This window comes from Streptopelia decaocto (assembly GCF_964273445.1).
Source record: "Streptopelia decaocto genome assembly, chromosome: 6".
NCBI classification, from domain to species: Eukaryota; Metazoa; Chordata; class Aves; order Columbiformes; family Columbidae; genus Streptopelia; species Streptopelia decaocto.
In genome coordinates this window covers 12,639,415-12,664,780 of record NC_138660.1, presented here as the reverse complement: position 1 = coordinate 12,664,780, position 25,366 = coordinate 12,639,415, and the positions used below count along the sequence as shown (strand labels likewise).

At 39.5% G+C, this 25,366-nt stretch overlaps 1 protein-coding gene across 3 annotated transcripts in view; it reads left to right on the top strand.

The window, feature by feature from the left end:
• The window catches only part of FNDC3B (fibronectin type III domain containing 3B), a 195,049-nt gene that overhangs the window by 92,554 nt on the left and 77,129 nt on the right, over positions 1–25,366 (top strand). For all 3 annotated transcript variants that reach the window (XM_082057207.1, XM_082057206.1, XM_082057208.1), the window contains 3 exons: positions 2,744–2,820; positions 10,771–11,014; positions 12,994–13,281. In XM_082057207.1, coding sequence (XP_081913333.1) covers positions 2,744–2,820; positions 10,771–11,014; positions 12,994–13,281 — 609 coding nt within the window. The remainder of the gene's footprint in view (positions 1–2,743; positions 2,821–10,770; positions 11,015–12,993; positions 13,282–25,366) is intronic.

Genomic DNA, 25,366 nt, shown 5'->3' with positions numbered 1-25,366 from the left:
GTAGTGTATGCTAAAGTCATTTGGCTAACCTTGAAATCAAAGCACTGGAAACAAAATCTAGCTGCAAATCACTAGGCTGTCATTCTTTTAAAACCTGTTATCCAAATGGCTTTAACAGTTTGTGGGTCATATGAAAGGTTAAGAATTGTCTTGCATGGTGCACATTTTGATGATAAAACACGATTTCATTTTCTTTATCAAGTGGAAGTGTTACAGTCAACAGTATCAGTGTGGGAGTTTGATTTCTTCCTGCAGGTAGATCACTACTCCACATGAGCAGCTGGCACAAGGTTACGAAGGGCGGATATGAAGCATGCTGAGCAAAGTGTTTCTCATTTGTTGTATAGGGACTATCTGATCTGTATGTAGAAACTCCACAACTGTTTCATTTTTGAATTTATTTCCAAGTCAGAGTACCTATTTTTGAGAAAGACTGGTTAGAGCCAGTATGACTATAACTAGATTGCATTTTGGTGAGGGGATGAAACAGGTTGAACACGAAAGCTTTGTTCTATTAAGCAACATTTATGTGTAATATTTAAATTACTGTTTACTTAAACTGAGGTTTTTTGATTTCATAATGACTTTTTTCCTTGTAGTTTTTCAGGTTTGAGAAATCACTGACAATGAGTCGTATAACAATGTTAAATGCTCATTTTTACCTAATCTCAGGCATGTTCCATCCTGAAGAGCTGAAGAGTGTTTGATAATCCAGTGTGTATTGTATCTCCCAAAAATGTGTGTTTACCGGCACTGACTGTTACATGTAGATGTACTGTCCACCTTACTGTAGAGTGAAACTTGGCAGTGTATATACACTGAAGTAGATTCAGAGAAGAATATAAAACCTTATTCCTCAAAAGAAATTTTCAGAGAGATTTCGATAGGGAAAGCACATTTACTCAATATTTATGAGAAGTTCCTTCTATAACCAGTTGTCACTTCCTATTTTTGATGGGTTTAAATAGAGCCATTTAAATGGCAACTTCTGCCAGTAGTTGCTTACTACTCATGCTGGTATTTTTTTTTCAATTCACACTAAAATGACTGACCGTCTGGGAAGACATATCATGTCGAAAGGACTATAGAATAAGGTGAGGGGAGAGAATACATATGAGCTGAATAAGAAGGAGAAGTAATATTGACTTGTTTATTGGGGCTGTAGTGTAGGTGAAGTTCCCTACATAGTTAAATATAGGGAAGTATGAAGAGCAGAAGAACCACACACATAAAATTACTTAGTTTAAACTTTGGAGTTTCTAAGTGCTTAATACGCTTGATAAATTACCATATTTCAAATCTAGATGTGAGTGGTAAAAACCATATATGCTGACTAGACTATAAATAACTGGATAGAGAAAATGAACCAAGTTCATAGGAGATCTAAATAACTGGGGCAGGTTCCTGTGAGTAACTTGCATTTTAAGGGGCTGAGAATTCCTGCTTATTGTACGATCAGCAGCCTGAATAGTATAAAATGTAGATAAATAGCGAATGACTTCTTGATAATTTAATATGGACTGCTTTTGCTGGTATAAGACAACAGATTGTGGCCCACTTTGCTGTTGGAAATTTTGTTAGATTTGTCTAAACTTCAGGAGAAGTCATTCTAAAGGCCATTAGATCCCATCTTTGCCTGAAGTCCTTCATATGTTTTAGTGTTTAGCTTCCTTGTCTAGAATGTGATACAGCTTGGAGATGTTAGATGGCTTCTACATCAGGTAAACTAATGAAGTTGTCTTTTGCATTATTAGTCAAAGCTGAAATTCAATTTACAATAGCCAGGTGCAGAATTGTCTCTGAGCTCTTTTCAAGAGTTTGACCGTGAATACTTCCTTAATCCATGGCAAATAGTTAGTGTAAAAGGTTAGTGTAAACATGTGAATATGTAATAAGGAAGTAATGAAATTAACTTTTCTTTTTCAAAGTCGTAAATTCTCATTGTAACCATCTATCTGATGTTTGGGGGCTTCATTTTATTGACTGTTCTGTGTGATGTTCCCAGTTTTAATGGCTGAATCAATGAGCAATTGAGCAAGCTATTTCCATTTTATCTAGACGCTTTCTTTCAGCTGTGAGGCTCTGTTTGCAAAAGTCGAATGGTTATGGCACTTGCTTTGTTATACTTGTACTCAGTGCCTGAAAATGGAACTTGCATGTTCAGGGCTGGATTTCGGAGTGGAAACCATAAGCTTCTTGCTTGTATAACCACATTCCAAGGTTAGTCTGAATAGCTGAGATAATGAATTTGGTCTTTTGTGCATTCTTAAATAGATAGATAGTTTTTCACATATGTGACTTTTTTTTTTTGCTACAATTGGACGCTTTCCTTGGGAGCTGCCTAATTCGAGGCTGCACAGTTTCTGCTTTGTTCTCTGCTCCCATGCCTTCGACAAGAATAACTTAACCAGATTTCAATATAGGAATTGTGGGCTGCTAAAGGACATATTGTGTTACTCCTTAATGCTGTATAAGTTGATCAGAGGGTAATATAAAGTCTATGTTTTAGCTGTTTTATGATGAAAATATTTTTTCAACAGAATATATGGTAAAGTCATTGAACAATGATCTTATTCTCAGAATGGTGGCGCAAAGCATTTTCCATATACCAGAAATTAGTGGAGCTGCTCATTTTGTTATTGCAGGCTTCAAAAATAAAGCTGTTTTTAGCCTTTCTGAGCAATTGTGCATTTTTTTTTTAACTGAAAAAAACCCTAATATCTTATTTCTGTCTTTCTATTAGGACCAGCAGAGGTTCCCATGATGTCACCCAATGGATCCATTCCCCCTATTCATGTGCCTCCTGGTTATATCTCACAGGTATGCTTCTTGAAGGACTAAAATGTGTATAAAAGCAACAGCATTGATCCATATAGAGAAGTCTACTTGGTTGAAGTTGAATTTAGGTATCTTAATGAAAATTCTAATACACATCTTCATGCTCCTTCTCTTTACTGACAGTAGACACACATTTTTACAAGTGAGCGTGTGTGTGTACCTTCACACACCAGTATGTTCATCAGGTTTTGGGTTTTTTTAACACTAGCAAAAGTTAAGCACACAGGTTGAGCCTATATGTGCAACTTCTCTCCTTCTATTAGCCGATGACTTAGTGACAGTCAGAAGGGGTAGAAGACTGATGGAAGTGACAGAAAGAGCCACTGTAGCCATAAAATATGCTGTTGATCCTCAAGATCTCCCCAGCAGAAATCCTGCAATGTATTGGGAACCGGGGGTTTTGGTTTGTTTTCAGAAATAAGTGTGATTTAATTATCTGTTCACGGAAAAAATTGAGAAAGCCTTTCACAAAGCTGTTTTGGAACTCTCGAAGAGCCACTGCTATTCTATGTAAATAATCACTTCAGATGACCAACTTGTTTGTGTTCCTTCCATTTTTTGCTAAGCTTAGACTCTTTCTGAAGTAATAAAGGAAAAAAAAAAAAAACAAAGAGAAAAAGAAAAAAAAGATTGATGTAAGGCAGAATAGCTGTGAAAGATACAATAAATCAAATAATTTCACCACTTTCATTGAGACCTGAACTGGACTAAAAGCTTCATTAAAAGTACACAAAGGATTTTAGATATCCTTGATAAATAGCATAAGAACACTTGATACATATATTCTGGCATCTTGTTAAGCAGAAAATAGAGTATGTCTTGGGATCCCTTCCCCTTCTCAGGAAACATGTGAGCTTGTGTAATTCTGAAAAATTGTGGATGGCGTCATACTCAAATCCCACAAAGTACTGCAATTGCTCTGTGGTATTTTAACTTTTGAGCAGCATGAAAACATGTCTCGAGTGCAGGGGACCCTGTTACCAGGCAAGGAGAAAGGGAGGGCAGGACGGCAGCGTGGTCCAGCGTCCTCCTGCTCCCCGGCATCCCGGGGTGGGTGGTTGGGCTTTGCTTTGCAAGAGCATATGCAATGTAATACTCCTCATGGGCTCACCTAATTGAGTAGATTGACCCAGATCATGCAGAGGAATTTTTAAAAGATTTACTCTTCCTTTGAAGTAACTTTAACACCTTTTTGTTATTAAAATGTTTATACCTCTCAGCCCCTGTACTGAGATAAATGGTTGGGTATAAGCAAAACGCTTTCCAAAACAGGGGGATGAAATCTTCCAGATGTATCTCTGTCTGAACGCAGCTCCTCTTCAACACTTTTTGTGGGGCACCATAATAATTCCTCTAAAGCAGCCTTTAAGTAGTTTCTTAACAAAAAACAAACAAACAAACAAATAAAAAAACCACCCAAAACCCTCTTCTGAAAAAGATTTTTCCAAGGAGCTTGAAAATATGTTGTAAAGTTTTAGGGGAAAACTCTGGATTCAGTGCTTTTCGGCAGCGGAATGCGTGTTCTGCTGTGTGGCGACTGAGCCTCTTGCCTTTCAGACTGCTTCACATTAAATAGTAATTGAAAGTGTGCAGTAATCAAATTAGGTCTTATTGTAGTAAATGTCCCTGCCTTATTTGCTCTTGCTTTTGTCTATTGCCTCATAGTTAAAAACTCTAATTTATGATAAACAATGAGAACACAACTTAAATTTAGAATTTAAGGCCGTACAGCAAATTAATGCACTCTGAGATATGAATAAAGATATATTTGTTATTTGATTTGTCCCTAAAGTATACATTGAAGAGTCAGAAAGCAGATACCCCTGCAGAGAAGTAACGGTGCCTATTAAAAAAAGACATGAAATCTTTTTTTCCATTTTGTTATGCCAAGCCTGTTGTAGCTGTGAGTATTAGTCTTAAATATTACAGTAGTTATCTAGTGGTTGCAATCCTAGATTAAAATGATGCTTCATTACCTCTTTGGTATTATGGAAATGATCCGCAAAAAATGGACAGGAGGTTGTGTGCCCTGCAAGATCAGCTCCACTGGTAACAGCGGAAAAATACACTCTCTTTCTGGACTTTAAGGACAATATTAGTAGTTGTGACTGGAAGCCAGGTTTGTTGGTGTTAAGGAGATGTTCCTAATGATGAGGCTTAGCCAGGTTGGGAAAAAGTCAAGGGAAATAATAGAAGTCAAATAGATACCACTAGTTCAGATCTTCTGTGCTATGTTTTTGCTCTCAAAGACTGGTTATTTTGCATTTCCTTTTCAGCAGATGCTGCTGAGATGATGTGCATCTCTGGCAGATGGAAACTCTCAGATCAGAGTTCATGTCTCCACAATTCTTTGTTGGCTAAGGGTTAGTTAAATATAAAAGAGAAAAAAAGTTCCTTGCTGTGTTCTTGGTGGACAATATAGCTACTGAGAAAGTTAGTGTTGGAAGGTGGCAGGGTAGAGAAATTTGTATTAAATGTTTGCAAAGTCAGCAGTTTTGGTTTCAACTGCTGGATGTTGAAGGATGAGAAGGGAGCAGCTCCTACAACTTGGTCAGGAGCTGGGCACAAGCTGTTAATGTCTGTTTTAGTTCTAAGCTGTGGATGGAGCTAGTTTCTTCCACAGGAGTCCTGGGACCATACTCTTCGCTGGGTTGTCCACCTGAGGCTATATGCTCTTGGGGTCTGTGGCCCAATTCCTCTTCTTAGCTCCCAAAGCAGTCCAGCTGCCTGGTGTGTCAGCAAAATCTGTAGATTAAAGGTCATGATTTGGATGCCAAGCTATGAAATTTGAGGACAATCTCATGGGTTGTTGTTTCTGCTTTTCACAGTGTGTGTTTGGGAGGAGGCTTGAAGGAGGATTTGGGGTGTTCTAATGAGGAGAACTAGGGCAATGGAAATAGCAAAAGCTCTATCGTGAACTTGTTTGCCGAGGGTTATTGGCTGAGAGCTGCTCTCTCTGAAACAAATCTGGAGCAATTCCACTGGAGTTTGAGGAATTGCTCATGTGTAGTTGAACATGAAAATTTGGCTTGAAACTCCACTTCTGATTTTATTTACAGAGTTGTTAATATGTGATCTCTGCCACAGGTATTTTAAGGCTAAAGGCCTAGCTTGCTGGTTGGAGCATGAAGTATGCTTCATGCTGATAAGATTCCTTTTGTCAGGAGGTAACATTGTGGTCGTGCAGTTTGAGCTACGCAATTCAAGCCATGCTCCTGCAGTTCAGTATTCCTGCATCAGGCATGTTACATTTGACAGAACTAGAGTGTAACTTCTAGAAAGAGGAAAGTCTTTAAATGGCATTTAAAGCGTTAGAAAATCCATCACATTCTCAGGAATCAGGATTTTGGTCTTGGGTATATCCTGTGCCCTAAGAGAGGTGTTCTCCTCCAAAACCATGTTTCGATAGCATAAGCTTCTATCCATAGACCTTCTGGTTTTGTAAGGCTTACTGCTCAATGGAGATTCTGTGTTGTGTAGACTACGATCGATCGAGTCATCCTTTAACAGGATGATTCTTGCCAATGCTCTGAACAAAAGGAAGGTTGTGCAGATCTTGTATTCATATGGAACAAGCCATAAAGTCATGATCCTTTTAAGTTCACGAGCACTGGTCCTGAAGATCTGTGTAATTCCAGATTTATTATATTCCAACATAATTGCCAGCATTATAGATGTTCTTCTGCCTATTTTCCAGATTCAAGGTACAGATTTAATACTGATGTTTGTATGTGATGGATGACAAAGATAGTGATGCAGACTTGCCAGGGCTGGCATTAACTTGGATTGGCATCCTTAATAAGTTAAGTGAATAAATAAAACATTGACATCCAAGTTCCTTGCAGATGAGCTCATTCTGTACTGTTTTCTGGTACAGATTGATTTATTAATGAAGTTTCATATTAGTTTATGAAATTCCCAAAGTATTGGTCGTGGTCCACCCAGTGGCCATGCTCCAAATGTCCTTGCTGAATCTAGCACGCAAAGTTTAAGTGAAATAAGAAAATTTTCTTGAAAGCAAATGGAAATTAATTCCATATTACCATATTACACCTATTCAGTAAGCATGTGTTACAGGATGAGTGTGATTGTTTTCTTTTAAGTAGAAGTCACAAAATGTAGGTACAGTTAACCCGTGCAAAATTAACTTGCCTGTCTTTTTCCTGGAGTTGTAGTATTAGATTTTGATGGAGAAAAATGAGTAAACATGGAGGAGTGGCGTACTTTGAATATGTGAATTATCTCTAGTTAGACTGTGTTTTCATTGCTACAGTGATATCTTTAATGTTTTACAAATAACCTTTAAAATGGTGTTCTCAAAACGTGGCAACCGATGAGAGACGAAATTTTATTGTATATGAGGATGATGTTCATCCAGATTATCTTGAAAGATCACCTATTTACCTCACTTAGCAATTAAGGTTCCTAAAATACCAGGAGGGGGGGCGGTGGGAGAAACCAAACATGTAAAACTATGCTATAATAATATTGTTTTTGAAGCGGCATGCCATTTACACCAGCAAGCACGAAAAATAACAGCAAAAGACAATTTACCTGGTAACTATTTGAAAAACACAAAATGAAAGTTTAGCTCTAGATGCCGAATGATGAGAAATACTTGTTTTCTGTAAATATAAACTGCTAAAATTAGTAATAGCAATTACTTTTAATTCTTCTTTAAATAGTGACGTTTATCCTCTCTGCTAAGTTACGTGACTTACATTAATGCACCAAAACTGATTTGCTCTTTCATGAATTGAAACTGTCGTCTCACACAATGGCACTACCAGATTCCACCCACTGCAAGTTTTACAAATCAAGAGATATCTACAGAGTTAGCCTGTGCTGTTTTTATAGCTATCTAATGCATATAATACATAACAGACTGGATTACCAATTTTATGATCTGTTAAGGACACAATAGCATATTTAAAGGTACAGCTTCAGAAATTTACATATATATCTCTAATTCGTCGTTCAGGGATGAAATGTCCTGTAGGATAGGGAAATAAAGTTTTGCTGTGTTGTTTTGTTGTTGTTGTGTGGTAGTTTTGTGTGGTTGCGTTGGTTGGTTGGTTTGTTTTTTGGTTTGGTTTGGTTTTTTGTGCAAGGTCTCCTGAGTTTCTGCATTCATTTGGAACACTGGGACGTGAGGCAACAGGAATGCAGTCAGCAGTCGTGGCCTAGGAAGAAAGAACTAAAAGATATTAATGTTGGTCACTTAGCTTTTTGATGAAAGTCATCTGGAAGGCTGACTCATCCCCTGATCTCTGCCTTTTCTCTCACTACTGCTGGTGTTTTATAGTTTCATCTAGTTGGATAATTTCATCAAAAAGGTATTTGAAGGAAGTCTGAGCTTTCCACGTAGCTCTGTAGAAGATAGTTCAGAAAGAGAAATCCTAATAATTTTAAATATGGGTTTACATTGAGTGCTGCTACAGAGTACAAACTTTCTGTTCTTTAATGTATTTGTCTTTTCACTTGGGCACAAAATACACATGTAGCCTGGTCTAGATGCAAAGATAAGAGCATATACCCACCTGGAAAACTCAAGTTATCTTTGAGGCTTGGACTAGTGAAAGCCATGATGAAAAACTGTCACATCAGGGTGTAGAAGCTTGCTGTCTCAAATTAGAGTGTGATCCAAATCTAAGACAGTGAAGTCCAGCATTTCTGTACGTGGTCCTAAATAAGTAGTTCTGTGTATCCTATATGTGCTAAATGGAACAGCTTTTTCCTCTTCTCTGGGTTTTGGAGTGCAGGTTTCAGAACTGGTGCCAGGAGGCAGAGTAGGAACAGTAGCAGGGGTGGGAGGCCTGAAAATGCAGCAGTTAAATTGGTGTGATAGTCTAAATCTCTGAGGTTCAGTCGTCTTTTGAAGACTCTGTAAAGTCTTCGAAATTTAAAGCTAGCAGATGACAAATTGCTAGTTGGGGCTGTAAATTTAGAAGTTAGGATCAAATATGTTAAGCTAAACAACTCCTATTCTGGTTACTCAGCATAGAAAGCAACGCATTTTTTTCATGTCAAACATCAATTACAAGTGAGGCTCTGTAGGAGACCAGCCAGCCCACAGAAATTGGACGTGTATGTGGTTGCAGCCTGTAGCTAACAGGCGTAAATTCTTACAACTTTAGAACACACGTGGCCTGAGGAGGGCATTTGGTCAGCTAATACTCATTATATTTTACCCTGTGACAACCTGCTTGTCCCTCTGCAGCAGAAAAAAAGTGTGCCCATGCCATGCACAGTTGCTTCACTTCAGGGTATACAGAATCATAGAATCATTTTGGTTGGAAGAGACCCTCAGGATCATCGAGTCCAACCATAACCTCACTCTGGCACTAAACCACGTCCCTAAGAACCTCATCTACGCACCTTTTAAACACCTCCAGGGGTGGTGACTCCACCACTTCCCTGGGCAGCCTGTTCCAATGCCTGACAACCCTTTCTGTGAAGAATTTTTTCCTACTCTCCAATCTAAACCTCCCCTGGCACAACTTGAGGCCATTTCCTCTTGTCCTATTGCTTGTTACTTGGGAGAAGAGACAAACACCCCCCATGCTACAACCTTCTTTCAGGTAGTTGTAGACAGTGATAAGGTCTCCCCTCAGCCTCCTTTTCTTCAGGCTAAACAGCCCCAGTTCCCTCAGAGGTTCCTCATCAGACTTGTACTTCAGGCTCCTCACCAGCTTCATTGCCTCTTCTGCACTCTTTCTAGTACCTAGGTGTCTTTCTTAGGATGATCATAAACAAATTTTTCTTTGTGATGTAGGCTAAGACACAGAGATGTGACGGGAGTCACTGGAGCATAGCAGGGTCTCTTCTTCTGATGTTGCTGTGGGGGCAGATAACTCCAGCTAATGTTGGTGGCAATCAACTGAGAGCAGCAGCATCTTATGGCAGGTGCCCTTGATGCACATTCACTTATACAACACATTCATCATGCTTATTATTCTATCTATGTGTCAGTCAGTTTAGAAAAAGTTAGGTTTGTAACAACCTGTTATATGAAACTAAATTCTACTTCCTTTGTGCTTTTCTACCTTTTGCGCGTCAATTTGCAGTATCAAAAGGATAATAATTGTTCTTACACAGTTGTATTTTTATGTTCCAGAAATGTCAGATTTTTTTTTTTTTAATAAGCTTCCAGAAAAGCTTGGCTCTTAAGTCTGGACTGAATTTTGGCTGGTTGACTGTTCTTCAGAAATATAGCTCTGGAAAAATTATAAGCTGAAAACCTTTTTTTCGGCCTAAGCACATTTCCACTTTCCTACATCTGTTTTTACATGCTCTGACTATGGCATTTGGGGCCAAGTTATGCATATTCCAGCATTGATTTCCACAGACGTACAGACCAGCTCTGTAACAGAAAAAAAACCTTTTGCCATATGATATGTCTTGCATAGATACCTGTTGTGAACAGAGCAATTCTTTGAAAATGGTGTGTCCACAGAAGGGGTTCCTGTAGAGGACGTGTCTGTGCACACATGCAGCCTCCCTGCAGGGGCAGTGGCAGCTCATTGCCAAGCATTACTAACTCTGTACTCACTGAAAGTGCTGTCAAAATCAGTGGTAGAAATTTTATGGGCAGAAGGTAAAGTTGGTCCCAATAAGTATTGTTTTGGTGCTTTCTGTTCCTTTCCTAATTGTTTTACTCCCTAAACACAGGTTATTTATCTCTTAACCACATAGTTATCGGGAGCAGCAGTAAGTCTCCTGGTGATTAGTGTGGCTCTACTGAGTCTCCAGGAAAAGCCACATCACCACTATGATTACTTCTGCTGATATTAATTTTAGAAATGTGTTCATGAATAAACCTAAGGACCAACCATTTGCTGATGGGAGAACAAACTGTAAACAGTTCTGTTTTAAAAATATTTTTGGTTCAGATGCTGCATAACATGCTCATTTTCCTGCCTTCTCTTCCAGGTCATAGAAGACAACACCGGTGTCCGGAGGGTGGTGGTTACCCCCCAGTCTCCGGAGTGTTACCCTCCCAGTTATCCTTCGGCCATCTCTCCAACTCATCACTTACCTCCGTACCTGACCCACCATCCCCATTTTATTCACAACTCTCACACAGCTTTTTATCCTCCTGTCACTGGACCTGGGGACATGCCACCACAGTTTTTCCCACAGCATCATCTTCCCCCAACAATATATGGAGAACAAGGTGAGCTGGACAGAAGATACTGGTATTGCAGTATTAGTTGGAGAACCTGTAGAGTGGCTTTGTCTGCATGGATGGAACCTTGTTTGACAACCAGAGCAGGGGGGTGTAGCCATCAAGAGTGCAGCAACACAGGGTAATCCAACATTGCAACATTAGGGTGCAGAAACAAAAACAGTTTTAACTTACTTTGTAAATACAGTGGGGAAAAAGTATCTCATCCCATGCTCCAAACTGAGGACATGAGTCATGCCAGCCACTCGTACTGTGTCAGGATGCAGCGTTGTATAGAAAAACCAGAGAAATAGCGTGTCAGTCCTGGCTTGGGAATGAGGATGGATGGGGAGGGCTGGATCTCAGCACAGCTTGTCACAGTCATTCCCAGTGGGAAAAGCCGGACACCGCTTCCTGTTGGCTGTAACGTGCCTCCTGCCCCCAGCTGTGGTTTTCTAAGAAATAGCAGGCTTTTTCTGTTTGTTGTTCTGGTTGAGACTGTGCAGTAAGTCACTGAAAAGCATTGCCTGATACCAGAGGGTAGCATGGCAACCCTAATCAGGCCATGAGTAAATAATGGAAAGAAAAGGAGTGAAAGGGGCATATTTCTGTCTGAACTATGCACTGCTGTGTCTCTGCCGGCCTGGAGATAAGTCTTTGTGTAATCTGAAAGAGGGCGTTAACCAAAAAAGTAATTGGCAAAGCTACTTGAGATGTTTAATATAGAAGTCAGTTCAAGATTCATGGTTTAACGTTGCCACTGAACTAACTGGACCTGAGACCCTTTCTAAAGAATATGTTTAAGCCATATTACCAGAAGTGAGATTCTGCTGGAGTGGGAAGGAAGAGGCAGAAAGAAAGAAAGGGAGGTATCAATGGATGCTACCCCTTGAAGCTTCTGTTGAGCAACATTGTAGCATGCTGATTTTAGGCAGTTAGTTGCTCTAAGAATATAACTATGATCATGTAGCTAGATGAGGAAAGGTGAAGGCCAAGACACACTGAAATAGGAAAGAAAAAAATCTGGCTAGTTGAAACAACCTGGAAGATTATCATATAGTATGCATAGCAATCTCAACTTACAAATAAGGCTTGCAACAGCTGGGTAGGATGCCTGTTTGCTTCAGATGTTTGTATGATAACTTCTGAACAGATGTTAAAGAAAATATGAAGAATATATTGAGTATCAATTGTTACTGTGCTAACGAAGGCAAAACTATAATTTTGATGTGAATTTGTTCAAGCTTCAGACTCAAAGTGGAGTGCAAAAAGGAAGGCTGACCTATAGAGAAAAGCAGAAAATACTCCGATTCCTGCAAGCTGACCTGTCTTAGGTTAGAGACAGTCATTCTTGGGGAGTGAACAGGGGATTGTGTTTAATGAAGTGTGTCTGAGGTGTACATATATTTCTCAAGCTTTTTCTAGACTGCTTTACTTACCCAAAGCTTCCACTTCTTGCTGCACTTCTCTCCTTAGGCAGGCACAGTTGACGTGATCGTAAAGTCTATTACATTGGGAAATTATACTGCACATAATTGGTGATGGCAGCTTGAAACCAGGGCATCTTGCTTTATTCTGTCCAGTCAGGCCCTGGGGAAGAAACTCCTAAATTGCTGTGAAATTATGAAGGCTTTTTCCTAAATATCAGTCTGCCTGAATTTTTGCTTGAAATCTGTGTTCCTGAAACACAAAGACTGAAAAGGAGGGGAAAATCTTGTTTCCCTAATTGCTGTATTTTATTTGTTCATATGTGCTTATGCAATGAGTTTAAAATCTCTAACAGCAAATGAGCGCACTTAATATGATACAAAAAATTGATCAGTCCTGCAAAAAAGCGTTTTTAAGAAAGAAATCTTTGGTTTGTTGTAAAATCTATCTCCAGGAAAATCTGTCATTGTTTCATTTGGAGATGGTCAGGAATTTGGTTTCCTGAAAACACTCAAGTGATTGTTGTTCTGAGTTAATGTGGCTGAGTTCTTTCATTTCAGAAATCATACCACTATATGGGATGTCCAGCTATATCACCAGGGAAGATCAGTACAGCAAACCACAGCACAAAAAACTCAAAGACAGGCAGATCGATCGCCAAAACCGTCTGAATAGTCCTCCTTCGTCCATCTACAAAAGCCATATAGGCAGCTGCGCCACTGTATACAATGGTTACGCGAAGAGCCACAACGGAGCGAGCAACGGCAGCAGCGGGGGGGCTCCGGCAGTGAAGAAGCCGGAGCGCAGGGCACGAAGCAGCCCAAAGTCAAATGAACAAGACCCGCATGGTAAAGACAGTTTTATTTATTTTTAATTCCTTTTTTATTGCACCTCTCAGGCTTACGACCGCCTGTATATGGATCTAGTAACTATGCCAAAAAACACTACCACCCACACATAAAGACAGTGTTAATACAGTGTGAACTTAAATATAAACGTTGAGCTTGCTGTACTATATTTCTTTTGTAAGATGAACCAGTTGCCTCCCCATCTTTCATGGCTACTCCCTGGTAGATGCACCATCATTCTCTTTTTATCTGTTGGAAACAGAACTGCATTTTATGGGCAAGTTCTTGGTTTTCTTTTGCTTTTCATACAGGGATCTTGACAATTCACCGAAATCCTCATGGACAATTGAGCTATAACCAAAACCTGACTACTAAGTACAACTACTTTGTATCTGCATAAATGCACTAAACTTATTAGAAAATTTAGAGGCAATTGCTGAAAAGAGAAGTTTGTTTATGTGGAAATTCAATGGAAGTAGGATTAGTTGAAACAGAAGAAATTTAAGAAGAAATTGCTCAATCTTAGCCATTGGGATTAGTGGTCAAATCTGGCTACTTTTCAAATAATTTTTTTTCAACATTTTCAGAGGCTTATAATTTAAACTTTACCATAAAACGTTGGGTCGTTCTTCTAATCAAATCTCATTTATCACAAGCCATTCTGCACGTAGCCATTTCTACCGAAGTTTCACTCAGTAACTTAGTATAACCCATTATACCTTTCAGCATTTCTCTGCCTGTCTCTTTGACTGTTACAACTGCAACTGATGGAGCAAATTTTTAGGTAGTAAGCAAGCTTATACCTAACACATCTACGATACTTATGATGTAGCACACTATGAAATCTCTTGAGTGAATTTATGCATACAACATAGTTTTTTTCCATTATCTATATATTGTGTATATTTATTTGATTGTGTACTTTTACTTGTGAGACGTAACTGAAATAAATACCCATCAAAAGTAATTTGACAGATAGCTGAAAGGGGAAAAAATAGTGCTGGCATGGTAAGGAATGAGGATTTGCAGCCGTGCTTTGGGATGTTTAGAATTAGCAAGGAGCTGCATTTAGGAATGCTTTATTCCAACAAAATGAATCACTTCATAGACTTCGTAATTATTTCTTGTCAATCAGCTTAAACACTTAACATTCTTATTTATGTTTATATATATATTTTTTTACTCTAGTCTGTGGTGGAATACATGAGGCACCTGCGTGAAAGACCTGCAATAAAATATAGTCTTAACAGCTAAACTGCAGTATAGTTTCAGTAGATACTGAGTCAGCCTGGATGATCACTTTTGAAATAATCTATATTTAATTTAAACATATTTAGTTGAAGGGTTTCCTGCAACCCTGTGTTTATCTAATTTTTTCTCTTGGAGCAGTCTGCTGTGCTACAGCTGAGGAGCGTGAGTGCTCTTAACATTCAAAAAAAATCAGTGAAGTCATGGCTATGGCACATCTGGTCTGTCAGCCAGGGAGGACCTTAAAACTGGGAACAGCAAATGATGGAGTCTTCCCCCAAACTGTGAAAAAGTCCATAGGAGGAGACCATGCAAATAAGCAACAGTTGTCCCACCCTTCTGATAACTGCAACTCACTGGTGTTTTAAAATTAGATTCTGCATCTACGCCCAGGGGTGGCAGCTCTGAAGTCGCTGTCAGGCTGCTCTACAGCAAAGGTCATGGCCAAAGCAGGAATAGGAGATATTTTTTAATATTAAAAGAAAAAAAAATACTGTGGACTCATAGTGAGCTTTTTCACATCAAAGTCTATTGTTACAGTCCTGCATGTATGCCCATAAGCCAATTTCTGCAAAAAGGTTGCCATGAAGGTTTTGTAATGGCTTCCACCAAGAAATGCCCTACAATAAGTTTCCACTTGATATTTATAAGCTTCTAATCATATCTGCTGCTTTATATTTACCTTCTCTGTTTATTCTTTCATTATTTGGGGATTTATGGATTGGTACCTGACTGACATGGCCATAGGGTTGAGAGTTAAAAGCAATCTGGGAACAGTTGATAATTTTGATTCATGCTGCTAAAATGACAGAGCATTTAGAATAGCCAAGAAAAAGAATGTATCGGAAGTGGTAAGTAGCAAAGCTGTTTAAACTTAGACTTTTTCTGGACGTGTATTGATTCAAGCCTGCTAACAGTTAAAAATTTGATGGCTCTGTGTTGCTGCTTCCAAAGTTGCAGAGTAGTCTGGAAAGTCTATAATGTGTGTGTATATATATATATAAAAAATATGTAGAGAATAAAAGTCTTTATTTAGAAAACCACTTAGCCAAAAAACTCTTAAGGGGCAAGTAGGAATGTATGAATTTAGAGTGATGGGGCTGGAGGAGCCCCGTACACAGCTGGAGCAGACACTTGCACACCCAAAATCCCAGTTGCTGCAGAAAATGCTGTGCATCTCCATGGTGGCATTTGTGACGGCGAGGTGGACAACAGGCATTTCTGTTCTTGCATTTGCTATCTCTGTGTTTAAGTAAATGCTTGTCCCGCTACTTATTTCTCAGTAGTAATTTCTTTGAGGGGTGTGTTGCTCCTTGCTGAGCGACTCCAAGCGACCTCTGCTGCAGCTGCACTGAGGTTATTACAGATTATAGCGTACAATACAAGGAAAACTCTACTTTTTTCCAAGAAAATGTATGACATAAATCACGAGACCTGAGATAGTTAAAAATGTACTTTTCCATCAAATAATCACTCATTGCATGTATTATGCCCATGGCACTGAACTAAGGGAAGGCAAGGAAAACTCTGCCATGTGTCAATAATTTACTGTTTCTTTCCAATGTTAAAAGCACCGGGTGTTTTCCAAAAAGCTGATTCAGCACTTCTAGAAGAAATGGGGTAGGAGCATCATCAGTAGTACTAAAATCAGGTAATGACTCTGGAATACTTTTGGTTCAGTCACCTCTACAATTGTGGATTCAGCATGTGCTCCCCTATGCCACTCCGTGCTCCGTACAGCGTGATGGTACATTAAAAATACATCGGTGTTTCTACTATGTGCCCTTGTCCCAGGCTGGCCTTCTTGCATGGCGTCAGGAGCTCTTTTTAGTAGGGAGATTAAAGATGGGGGATATAAATACAATTCCTCTGGCCTTTTCTATTGCCAACATTGTGTCTTTATGATGGGAGGTGCACTTGTAAATAAAGATTTCTTGTTTAGGCTGGAAATACGCCATTTGGGGGGGGCTTAGAAACTTACGTGATATCTTATGAGGCTAATAATTGTCTGAAGAGTTAGCAGCTATTCTGAGCACTTGTGGTAGGATGGACACTGTCTTGGTCAAGAAGACAACTTGGAGGTATGTAGTAGAAATTCTGATTTAAAATATAAACTGTAGCTTTTCTGCAGGGCTGTTTTAAAACCTGAATGGGAGAGGAGGGATCAAGGTTGGCTTGTGGGTATTTTCTTTTTTTTTTTTTTTTAATGGAGACGCCTTGCCATGTAAAAAGAGCTGTAAGCGGAAATCCTGTCCCATTCATGCTGTCCTTTATGGATTTCAGTCTGAGTCACTTCCTTCTCATGCACTCAGTGGTTCCCTTCATGGTCATGTAATGATCTGGTAGTTTGAGAAGTTTCGTGTGTGGCTGCAAGTACTACGGGAACTCAAGCAGTTTTGAGCATTCTTAGAATGCTTTTGCCTATTTGCTGATAAAACATCTCTCTTTTTCCCCTTCAAATCGGATAGTTTTGTGTTGTTGTTTTTTTTTCCTCTTTTCAAGTTCTTCAAACTTCGATGAGGATTAAGATAGCCAAAACTAAATGTCAAATGGGTAAAAGTAGAAAGCAGGAGACGGATTGTTTTGTGCATCCTGTCCAGGAGCTGGGTGGGTGCTGGGAGCTGGGTGCCAGAATAAACAACCCAGCCTGGGCAGAGAGGCAGCTCCGGGGAACTCACGTGCACCTTTCTGTAAGCGTTCCATAAAGAATATGTTTTGTGGTGATTTTGAGAAGCTGACTTTCTTTTCAGCTGCCCAGAACAGTGCTCAAGTGCTGACTTGGTGTCCACTCTGTTACTCTGAGCAGTTGGTCTCTTGCGCATGGATGGAGAAGGGAGAAAAAAAAAATATTTGAATTATTTAATAGTTCAAAGAGTTGCTGCAGGCTATAGATAGATCATAAACTTTTGTACTACCATTGTCATTTGCGTACAGCCAGCTTAAAAACGCAAAGATGTTGCTTTTCTATCACTGAGGTTTTGTAAATCTGATTTTGTGCGTTGCTGCAGCTTTCAGGTATTCCCAAAGGTGAAAACCATTGCCTCAGATGCTCATACTCCTGCCTACATCCTGACGGACATGTCTCAGCAGATTTGGCTCACTCTGTGTGCTTGTTTCTTTGAGGTGAATGTGTCAGGAACATGTGGAAAATGGGCTTAGCAAGAGAACGTTCTAACGTGGTTTTAATTTGAAAACATCTTTAAAAGCACTGAACTCAGCAAATCAGAAGTTCTGAAATGAAATAAAGCTGACTGGTGTGACCAGCCTGGGCTGGTACCAGCAAGGATCCCTGAGCCATGTGGGGATGCAGAGGGGGTGACAACATATGGAATGAGCAGAGCTGATGCTTGCTTGATACAACCCTATCCTGCTCTCCTCTACTTTTTAATATTTAAATATGTTTAGGAAAAGTGGATTTTTTTTTCTATTTTTGTGTTTTGTGGGTTTTTTTTGGTTGTGGGTTTTTTTTGTTGGTTGGTTTGGTTGGTTTTGGGTTTTTTTTTTTTTGTGTGTTTTGTTTTCTTTTTTAATCAAGCTTTTTTTAAATCCAGAACCTGTGAATTAAAGGGAAATTGAGGGAGCTGTGAGTCAATGCAGACAGGAACCAGGCGAAGTTCCTCTACTTACTCATTCTAGATCCTGTCAATTCTTTCCTATTTTGGTCCTGAATCTGTTTTTCAAGCTAATTGGGCTGTGTATGTATCTGTACCTATATATTCTATAGATTCAAAAGTTAAAAGAGTAGTTTGTCACTTTTGGTCTGTATAAGCACAGGGGCTGAGCGACAGTATGGCAGTATATGTGACTTTTGTGTTCTTTTAGACAGGTACATACTAATAAAGACCCTTTTTATAATAATGTAGAAATGTTCTCCAGACAAAATCTGTCTTACGTGATTATTCTGCTGACGTACAAAATACCCCCACGTAAGTGCACCATCCCTGGTTTCCCTAAATGTATTTGCTTCTATAATATGAGGAGACTTAACAGAATTGTGTTCTGAAGACAACCTGTCAAAACCAACACAGTGATTTTATTGGTAACAAGGCAAAAAACCACTCTGAAGACTAAAATACATCTGTCAGGATAAGCAAATTTTAGTATCATACCAAGTAATGGAATGTGAAACAATATTTACTGAAAACAGAGATGTGTTCAATCTTGTCAGTATAGATCGGCATCACTTAGGAAATCAGAATGGCATTAGTGTTCCTACTGCATTTTCTTAATGGTTTCAGCAAATAATACTACTTGGCTGAGTTGTTTAGACTTGCATCAAATTAGAAATATATACTTTGTGTTGTGTGCATGCTGTTTATCTTAGATTTAATAAGTGAAAGGAAATAGGATGCATTAATTAGGGTACTAGTCTGAACTTGAGAAACCACAGTTAATTTGTGACACGAGGGAATTTCCAGTGTGATATTCTCCTGCCTCTACTTTATCTCTCCCATCATGACTGAGTTTGTGGTTTTGTTTGTTTCTATTGGGAAAGATGCCTACTTCTTAAACATCATTTATGTTTTGTATATTCCCTAAAATAATGGGCTGTGAAATTGTTGGTCCAGGCAGAAAACAAAATGGTTATGAATTTCAGATATTTCTGGTGTTAAGTTGCTGAGAAAATACCTTTGTGTGCCAGAGTCAATTCCATTAGCTGGGCCACACAGAATATTTACTAAACATTTTTTTACTTAATAGTCAAATAAGTAGCCACTTAAGTAAGCTCTGTATAGACTGATGAGTATATTAGAAACATATTGACATTATGCAGAGTTCAAGTAAAGTGCATTGCCAAGTTCATGTCAATCTGTGTGCATGCAAGAATTTATCCAAGCCATGCCTTATTTATAATGAATTTATTCAGCAAAAATAATTGCCAAGATGGATATCCAGCATCACCGAGAAAGTCACTGTGTTGAGGGAGAGAAATAAATCTCTCTTTTCTCCACCGTCTTGAAACTTGCATCATGGGGCTTTGATGGAGAAAGGTAAAAGCTAAATACCACAAGTATACCAGTGATTCTGGAAAGCAAGTACCTCCTCCGTCCCTGAGCCCTTGCTTTGCTGAGCTCCAAACCCAGCAGCATTTTGCTTTAAGTAGTTCCTTCTGGTGCATCTTGACCAACTCTTTTCGCAGAGTTGTTTTTTTTCTTTCTTTCTTTTGTACTGCATGCAAAAATAATTTCCAGGAGTTTACAAGCCTATGAAAGTCCATCAGCATGTGAAATGTTGGGAGCATGGAGTTATTTTCCTGCTGCATCCTCGGTACAGAACCAAAGTTTACGAGAAGCCTGAGGGCCGTGCCGGTCCTACCTGCTTTCACACCACATTGCCGCATTCCGGCAGAAGGATGTTTTGTGCTTGGTTAGCACAGGGTCCTGCCAACTGGGGGTCTGGGGCAGGGAAAGAGGAGATATTCACACTCTATTTTTATCCACTTATCTTGAAAGACCAAAGAACTGGCTTCATAACCCAGGCACCAGAAGTTGTTGATAAGAGATTCTCCTCACTGACTAAATGGGAGCATCATCTCTTAATTTAGTTGCACAATATTCTCCCATCTTCAATCTCAGCTGCTTTTAGAAGTGAACAAAAAAATGTGTCAAACTTGGTTTCATTCAGACTTTTTGTAGCTGGAATGCAAACATACCATCAGGGTAGCTGTGGATCCGTGTGATCCAGCATGGTTATGAGGAGTTGGTCTCCTGGGCATCCATGGCTCTGAGGCACAAATGGGGCAGAATGGGTGACTATGATTCTGGTGACATTTACAGTCTCAACACAGAAGCTCAGACAAAATAAACCTCAGCTGAAGCTCCCTAATCTTCATAAGTGTGCTAGCCTGCTAGAAACGCAGCTGCAAGTCTGCTTAGGGAAGTGCAGGGTGTATCTAGTGAAAACTGGGGAAATCTGTGTCCAAGGTTCTCCTTCGACATTATTGGTGACTTAGAAGTCCTTGGTGGCTGGAGTTTTTCCCCAAGGCTGTTTTTCACAGTCCTGATCAACCCGTGTAGACTCTCCTATTCTTTTCATCTGCTTTCATCCCTGCCTTGTCTCGTGTTGCCAGCAGGATCTCCTTGGTGGGGGGAGCTGGATAAGATATCTGCTCCGTGATTTATCGGGAAGTCGGTGCCGAATGACGTAAGGCACAACCTCTTCCCCCGGAGGATCTTCGTATTATCTCAAGAATCCGCAGCTTCTGCTGCAACTGACAGTCAAATCCAAAAGACTGAAATCTGAGACTTTTTTCTAAGAGTTTATGTAATTTATAGATATCCAACCAGCAGGAAAAAAAATAGTATCAAGTACATTTTCATCCTGCTCAGCGGTTAAATCCCTGTGCTTGGGAGAAGAGCTCCACAAAGGTCTTAGAGCTTCGTTGCAAGATAAACAGTGTATTCTCACCAGTTAGGAGGAGATAACGAGGACCACCGACAGAGGAAGGGAACCGTGTTTCCCTTATTTGGAAGTATCTGGGACATTGAGCCAGAAGGGAGAGGGTATTTATAGAGAAAAGGTAGCACATTTCCTCCCTCTGGGCTATAAAAAATAAAACACCTTTAAATCTAATGATTTAATGAACAATCCTTATTTGTATACCCAGATGTTCTGAATAATGTCTGTCTGTATATTCATCTGCATTTGCAAAGGCAGTGAAATTAAATTTCATGTCCTGACGAAGTTAATGGGATCTATTTACCCAACTCTCTTAGGGTGTGCTACAAACCCCATCAGTTAGTTTTCCTTTTCTGAAGAAGGGTGGAATTTGATTTCAAAAGTTTTTGTGACCCATCATTTATTTTATGGGGGAAACTCTATTTTTAGAAGTGTAGGTGATGCTTTGAGTATTGCAATTAACAGAAGGGATAGACAGGTCTAAAATTAAGGAACTACTTCAGTTTTCTCTGAGGTTTGTTATAAAAATATATTGTCCTGAAGCTTGAGATCGCTGTTTTGTTTGTTTGTTTTTTTCTGTAAGGAGCTGTGCTTAGAAGCAGCTGGTTTGATTTACCGTGATTCATGTGACTTTTGCCTGAATTTCATCTCAGCAATGAAATCCAGATCAAGTTGAAATTCCTGTAGCTTTGTTGATGCCTTCCTAACAAGCTGTAATCAGGTGGTTATTTCTGTGAAATATTTTAAATATTTGGAAAGATTCTTAGTGGCAAATCTGGTTGTGCAAATATCCAGGATTGTATATTGCCCTTGTCCCATACAGGACTGCTAAATGCACAGACAGTTTTTCCAGCTCACTAGTAGTTAATTGGTACAGACCGTATAGATCAGGTTTTTTTAGACACTCTTGAGTTCACTCTTCACATCACAGGCCTGGGAGGCACCAATGACATCCCGTCAGCTTTTTCTTATGTTTGTGTTGGAGGAATTTAGTGCTTGATCTTTATTAAATGCTCTGTTTAATATAATTCTAGCTTGTACTGTTGTAGTTCATCATTCAGACCTGACTGCAAAACAGTTTAGGCTGGGATTGGTCGAGTAAATTGAATGTCATCTGTCATGAGGAAGATAATTTCATTCTGCTGTCAATCTATAGGTGTTTGGGTCGATTTAACGAGGGGAGTGGAAGATCTTTTTGTCTTCCCCATGTCTAAGCTGTAGTGCCTGGGCTGAGTGGAAAGGAAAAAATGTTCTTCCTTTTCCTGGATTACTGCAATCTCCCCCACCACTCATTGCAATCTGATTATCTCATAGTTTTCATCTGGAAAAATAGGTCAATAATTTACCTTGGTAACAGAAAAGCTAGGCTGGAGTTCATTCAAAAAATATTCTGACTCTGTGTCTATTCACTAGGTTGTTAGTGAAAAATCCCAGTGAAGAATCTTTGTATTCCAAGCATTATAATTTGGAGTGACTTTTCTCTTAAAAACGGACTTTTCCTGTAGAGTCTAGCCTCTTTTACAAACATGCAGATCCTATAGGTAGTGCCTAGAAATAAAATTTCTGCTTTAATGTAAATGTTAAGACAAAATCAGGAACAGTGAAAAGTTGACACATTTTCTGTGCTCGCCCTTTTTTAGAGGAAGTTTTCCCTGCTTACCACCTTGTAAAGGATGAACAGCTCCCTCTGACTCTTCTTCTTGAGAGTGAAATAGTTATTGCTAAAACGTAGCATCCCAGAGCACTTTTCATTACCCTTGGTCAAATCTAAAGAAGACATTTCTTCTTTTATTTAAGTGAGGCTGAGGGCAAATCAGGTATTTTCTTAAAGTTGCCTATACTGTAATGGGCAGCCTTATGCCTTTGCATTGGGAAGTGCTCTGCTGCCTGCATATTGTTGTAGCAAACTCCGTGGCTTTACAAGGTTCCTTGCCAAGGAGGTTGTTAATTTTGGCCGAGGAGCACCCTTTAATTCCGACCATGTTTGGAGCTCCTGTTGCAGTCTGTTTCGGCTGTGCTGTCTGATTGTTTTCCTGTGCAAATATGCAGTTTTGCAGGTTATTTTGCTAGTTTTATGTTTGATCAGGAAAAATGCTATTATTGTGTTTAATGGGCAGATTATCAAAGGCTTTTACTGGCAGTTTTTTTGTATGGTCATATTTTTGAAGGTCAAGAAAATGTAAGTTTTATTGTGTGTTCAATACTGGTGCCATTGTCTCCCGGTGCATTGGAGATAGTATTTCAGACCAAAATAAATATTTCCTGATTGGTATGGGGCAGTAGTCACAGGATTTAAAACCCGAGACTGGTGACACTGGAGACTTGACAAAGTTTGTGTTTGGTGGGGAATGTGCTTTCCACCTCTGCCGCTGGAGGACCTGCTGAGGTAACGCTTGTTCAAAACAACGCAACACAAATCATTTCACTTACATTATAACAGTTTTCTCAGTGGTCCTTAGGCACCTTCCTGCTCCTTAAGCAAGGCACAGGAGGGACAATGATTAAAAGAATTCCTTAGTTGGAAAGGTTTGATGGTGTGTTTTTAACTGTTTACTTTGGTCTCATAGCATCACATTGGTGAACTGGAGTGGGTTTACAGAGTAGTGGTATCTAATGCTCATCTAGAAGGGACAAGACTAGAGAAGGAAAACTTATTTTCGAAGCCTGTCTGGCATTGGATGACGCTTTCTGGTGCAAATTCAGTGTGGAACCCATAGAGCAGTGCTGTGTGTCCCTCCTGGGCCAAAAGCTGAACATCTTCTATCTCTGGGATGAGAGGGGTTGCACTTCACAGCAGGCTTGAGGGACTCAAAGTTTTTAGCCACAATATTTAAATATTTTTAATATGTCACACATCTGAGCATGAAGAGGCATTACCATGTAGCGTATCTCCACCCGTCTCTCACATGTGGATGCTCACCTGCGTGCTCCAACAGGAGTTTTGCCAACTTAGAAGAGCACTTTGAAATCATGCTCATGAAAATCAACAGAATTTTAAATATTTATTCTGGATTAGCTACTCCTGTATATATTAGCTGTGCCTTTTTTAGAAGTGGACTTGACACAAAGACGGAGCGGTGGCCTCTGCCTGTGGCAGCCTGCTAGTCGGTCAGCCCTCGTTTATCTGCGAAGCTTTTGCTGTCTCCTCGTTCCCACGTAGCGTTCTGCATGCTGTTTAGTAGCAAAAGGGAAGCACCTGAAAATTAAAAAAAAAAAAAAAGACACAGAAAATAAGCTAAAGCAAGTCAAAAGTATGAACGAGAGCACTCCAAGAACAGGTCCGGTGTGTAAGCAGTTTGTTGTTCCAGCAGACTCATCTTGGCCTTTCTCTGTTTCTGTGGGTTATGTCATTGTTTAATTTGGTGTTCCTTCAAAACCAGCCAGCTGCAGCCATATGCAGCGCGTTGCCTCTGTTATCTTTTTTGTGAGATATACAAAGCGCTTTCTTAAGATGTAAAATATATGTGATAGAGATGGGGGGTTGCTGTATTTTACTAAGAAAGCCCTTTTCTGCCTTCTAATGGACCAACTGCTTGTTCACAGTAGGAATTCGCTCAGATCTTTAGCCAATGAAGTAGAGGTTGTTATTGCTGTCTTCCAGCAGTAGCAGCAAAGGAGCAGAGAAAAACAAACCCGATATGTCACTTAAACTCCATTTGTCCCTTGCATCCAGCATTTTCTTTCCCTGTAGGTTACTACTGATCTTATTTTCCTTGCTCCATCCCAACAAAAAATATACATCAAAATAATAGTAGGGGACAAGGAGGATTGAATGTAGTTACATATATGTTTTTAAAACATGTTTTAGCAGAAGGGACTTTTATTACATACATCTGAGTACTTCTGCAACTGCTTGATGTGAAAACATTGAGTGCTTATCTGTGTGAAAGAAGGATGGCTTGAAGCACAGAGACAAACCATATGATGTGAATTTGCACTCCAGGTATTTTGGAGTATCCTACCCCATTGGCAGTAGAATACTGAGGGGAGGCAAGGTAAAACTAGCAGGTTAATAGGTATTGACTATGGCCAGGAAATCTCTGCAACACATGATTGAATTTGTGCCTAAATTACAGTGGTGTTGAGGCAAACACTTCAGTTATCCTTTGCTTTATGTCCTGGTGAGTCAGGATGGCCTGAAATTTTTTTCTTATTTGAGATCTGAAAGTGTAAGTTTCTGGTGGTTATGCAGGTTTTTTGTTTTCTTTGCCTTCAGTTACTCAGGGAGTAGCTTGAGTTTTTTGTGTTGGGTTTTTTTTTTCCCTCCTACCTACATATGATTTGGTTTTTAAGGTCAGATACTGCAAGGTAAGCTCATAGACATCACATAAGGCATTTTAGCAGAAAGACTAATATAGCAACAGTGGGAAGGTGGAAGACGTGAGATGCTCTTGCACAGCAGTTTTTAGAGAATGAAAACATGTTTCAATGATTGGAT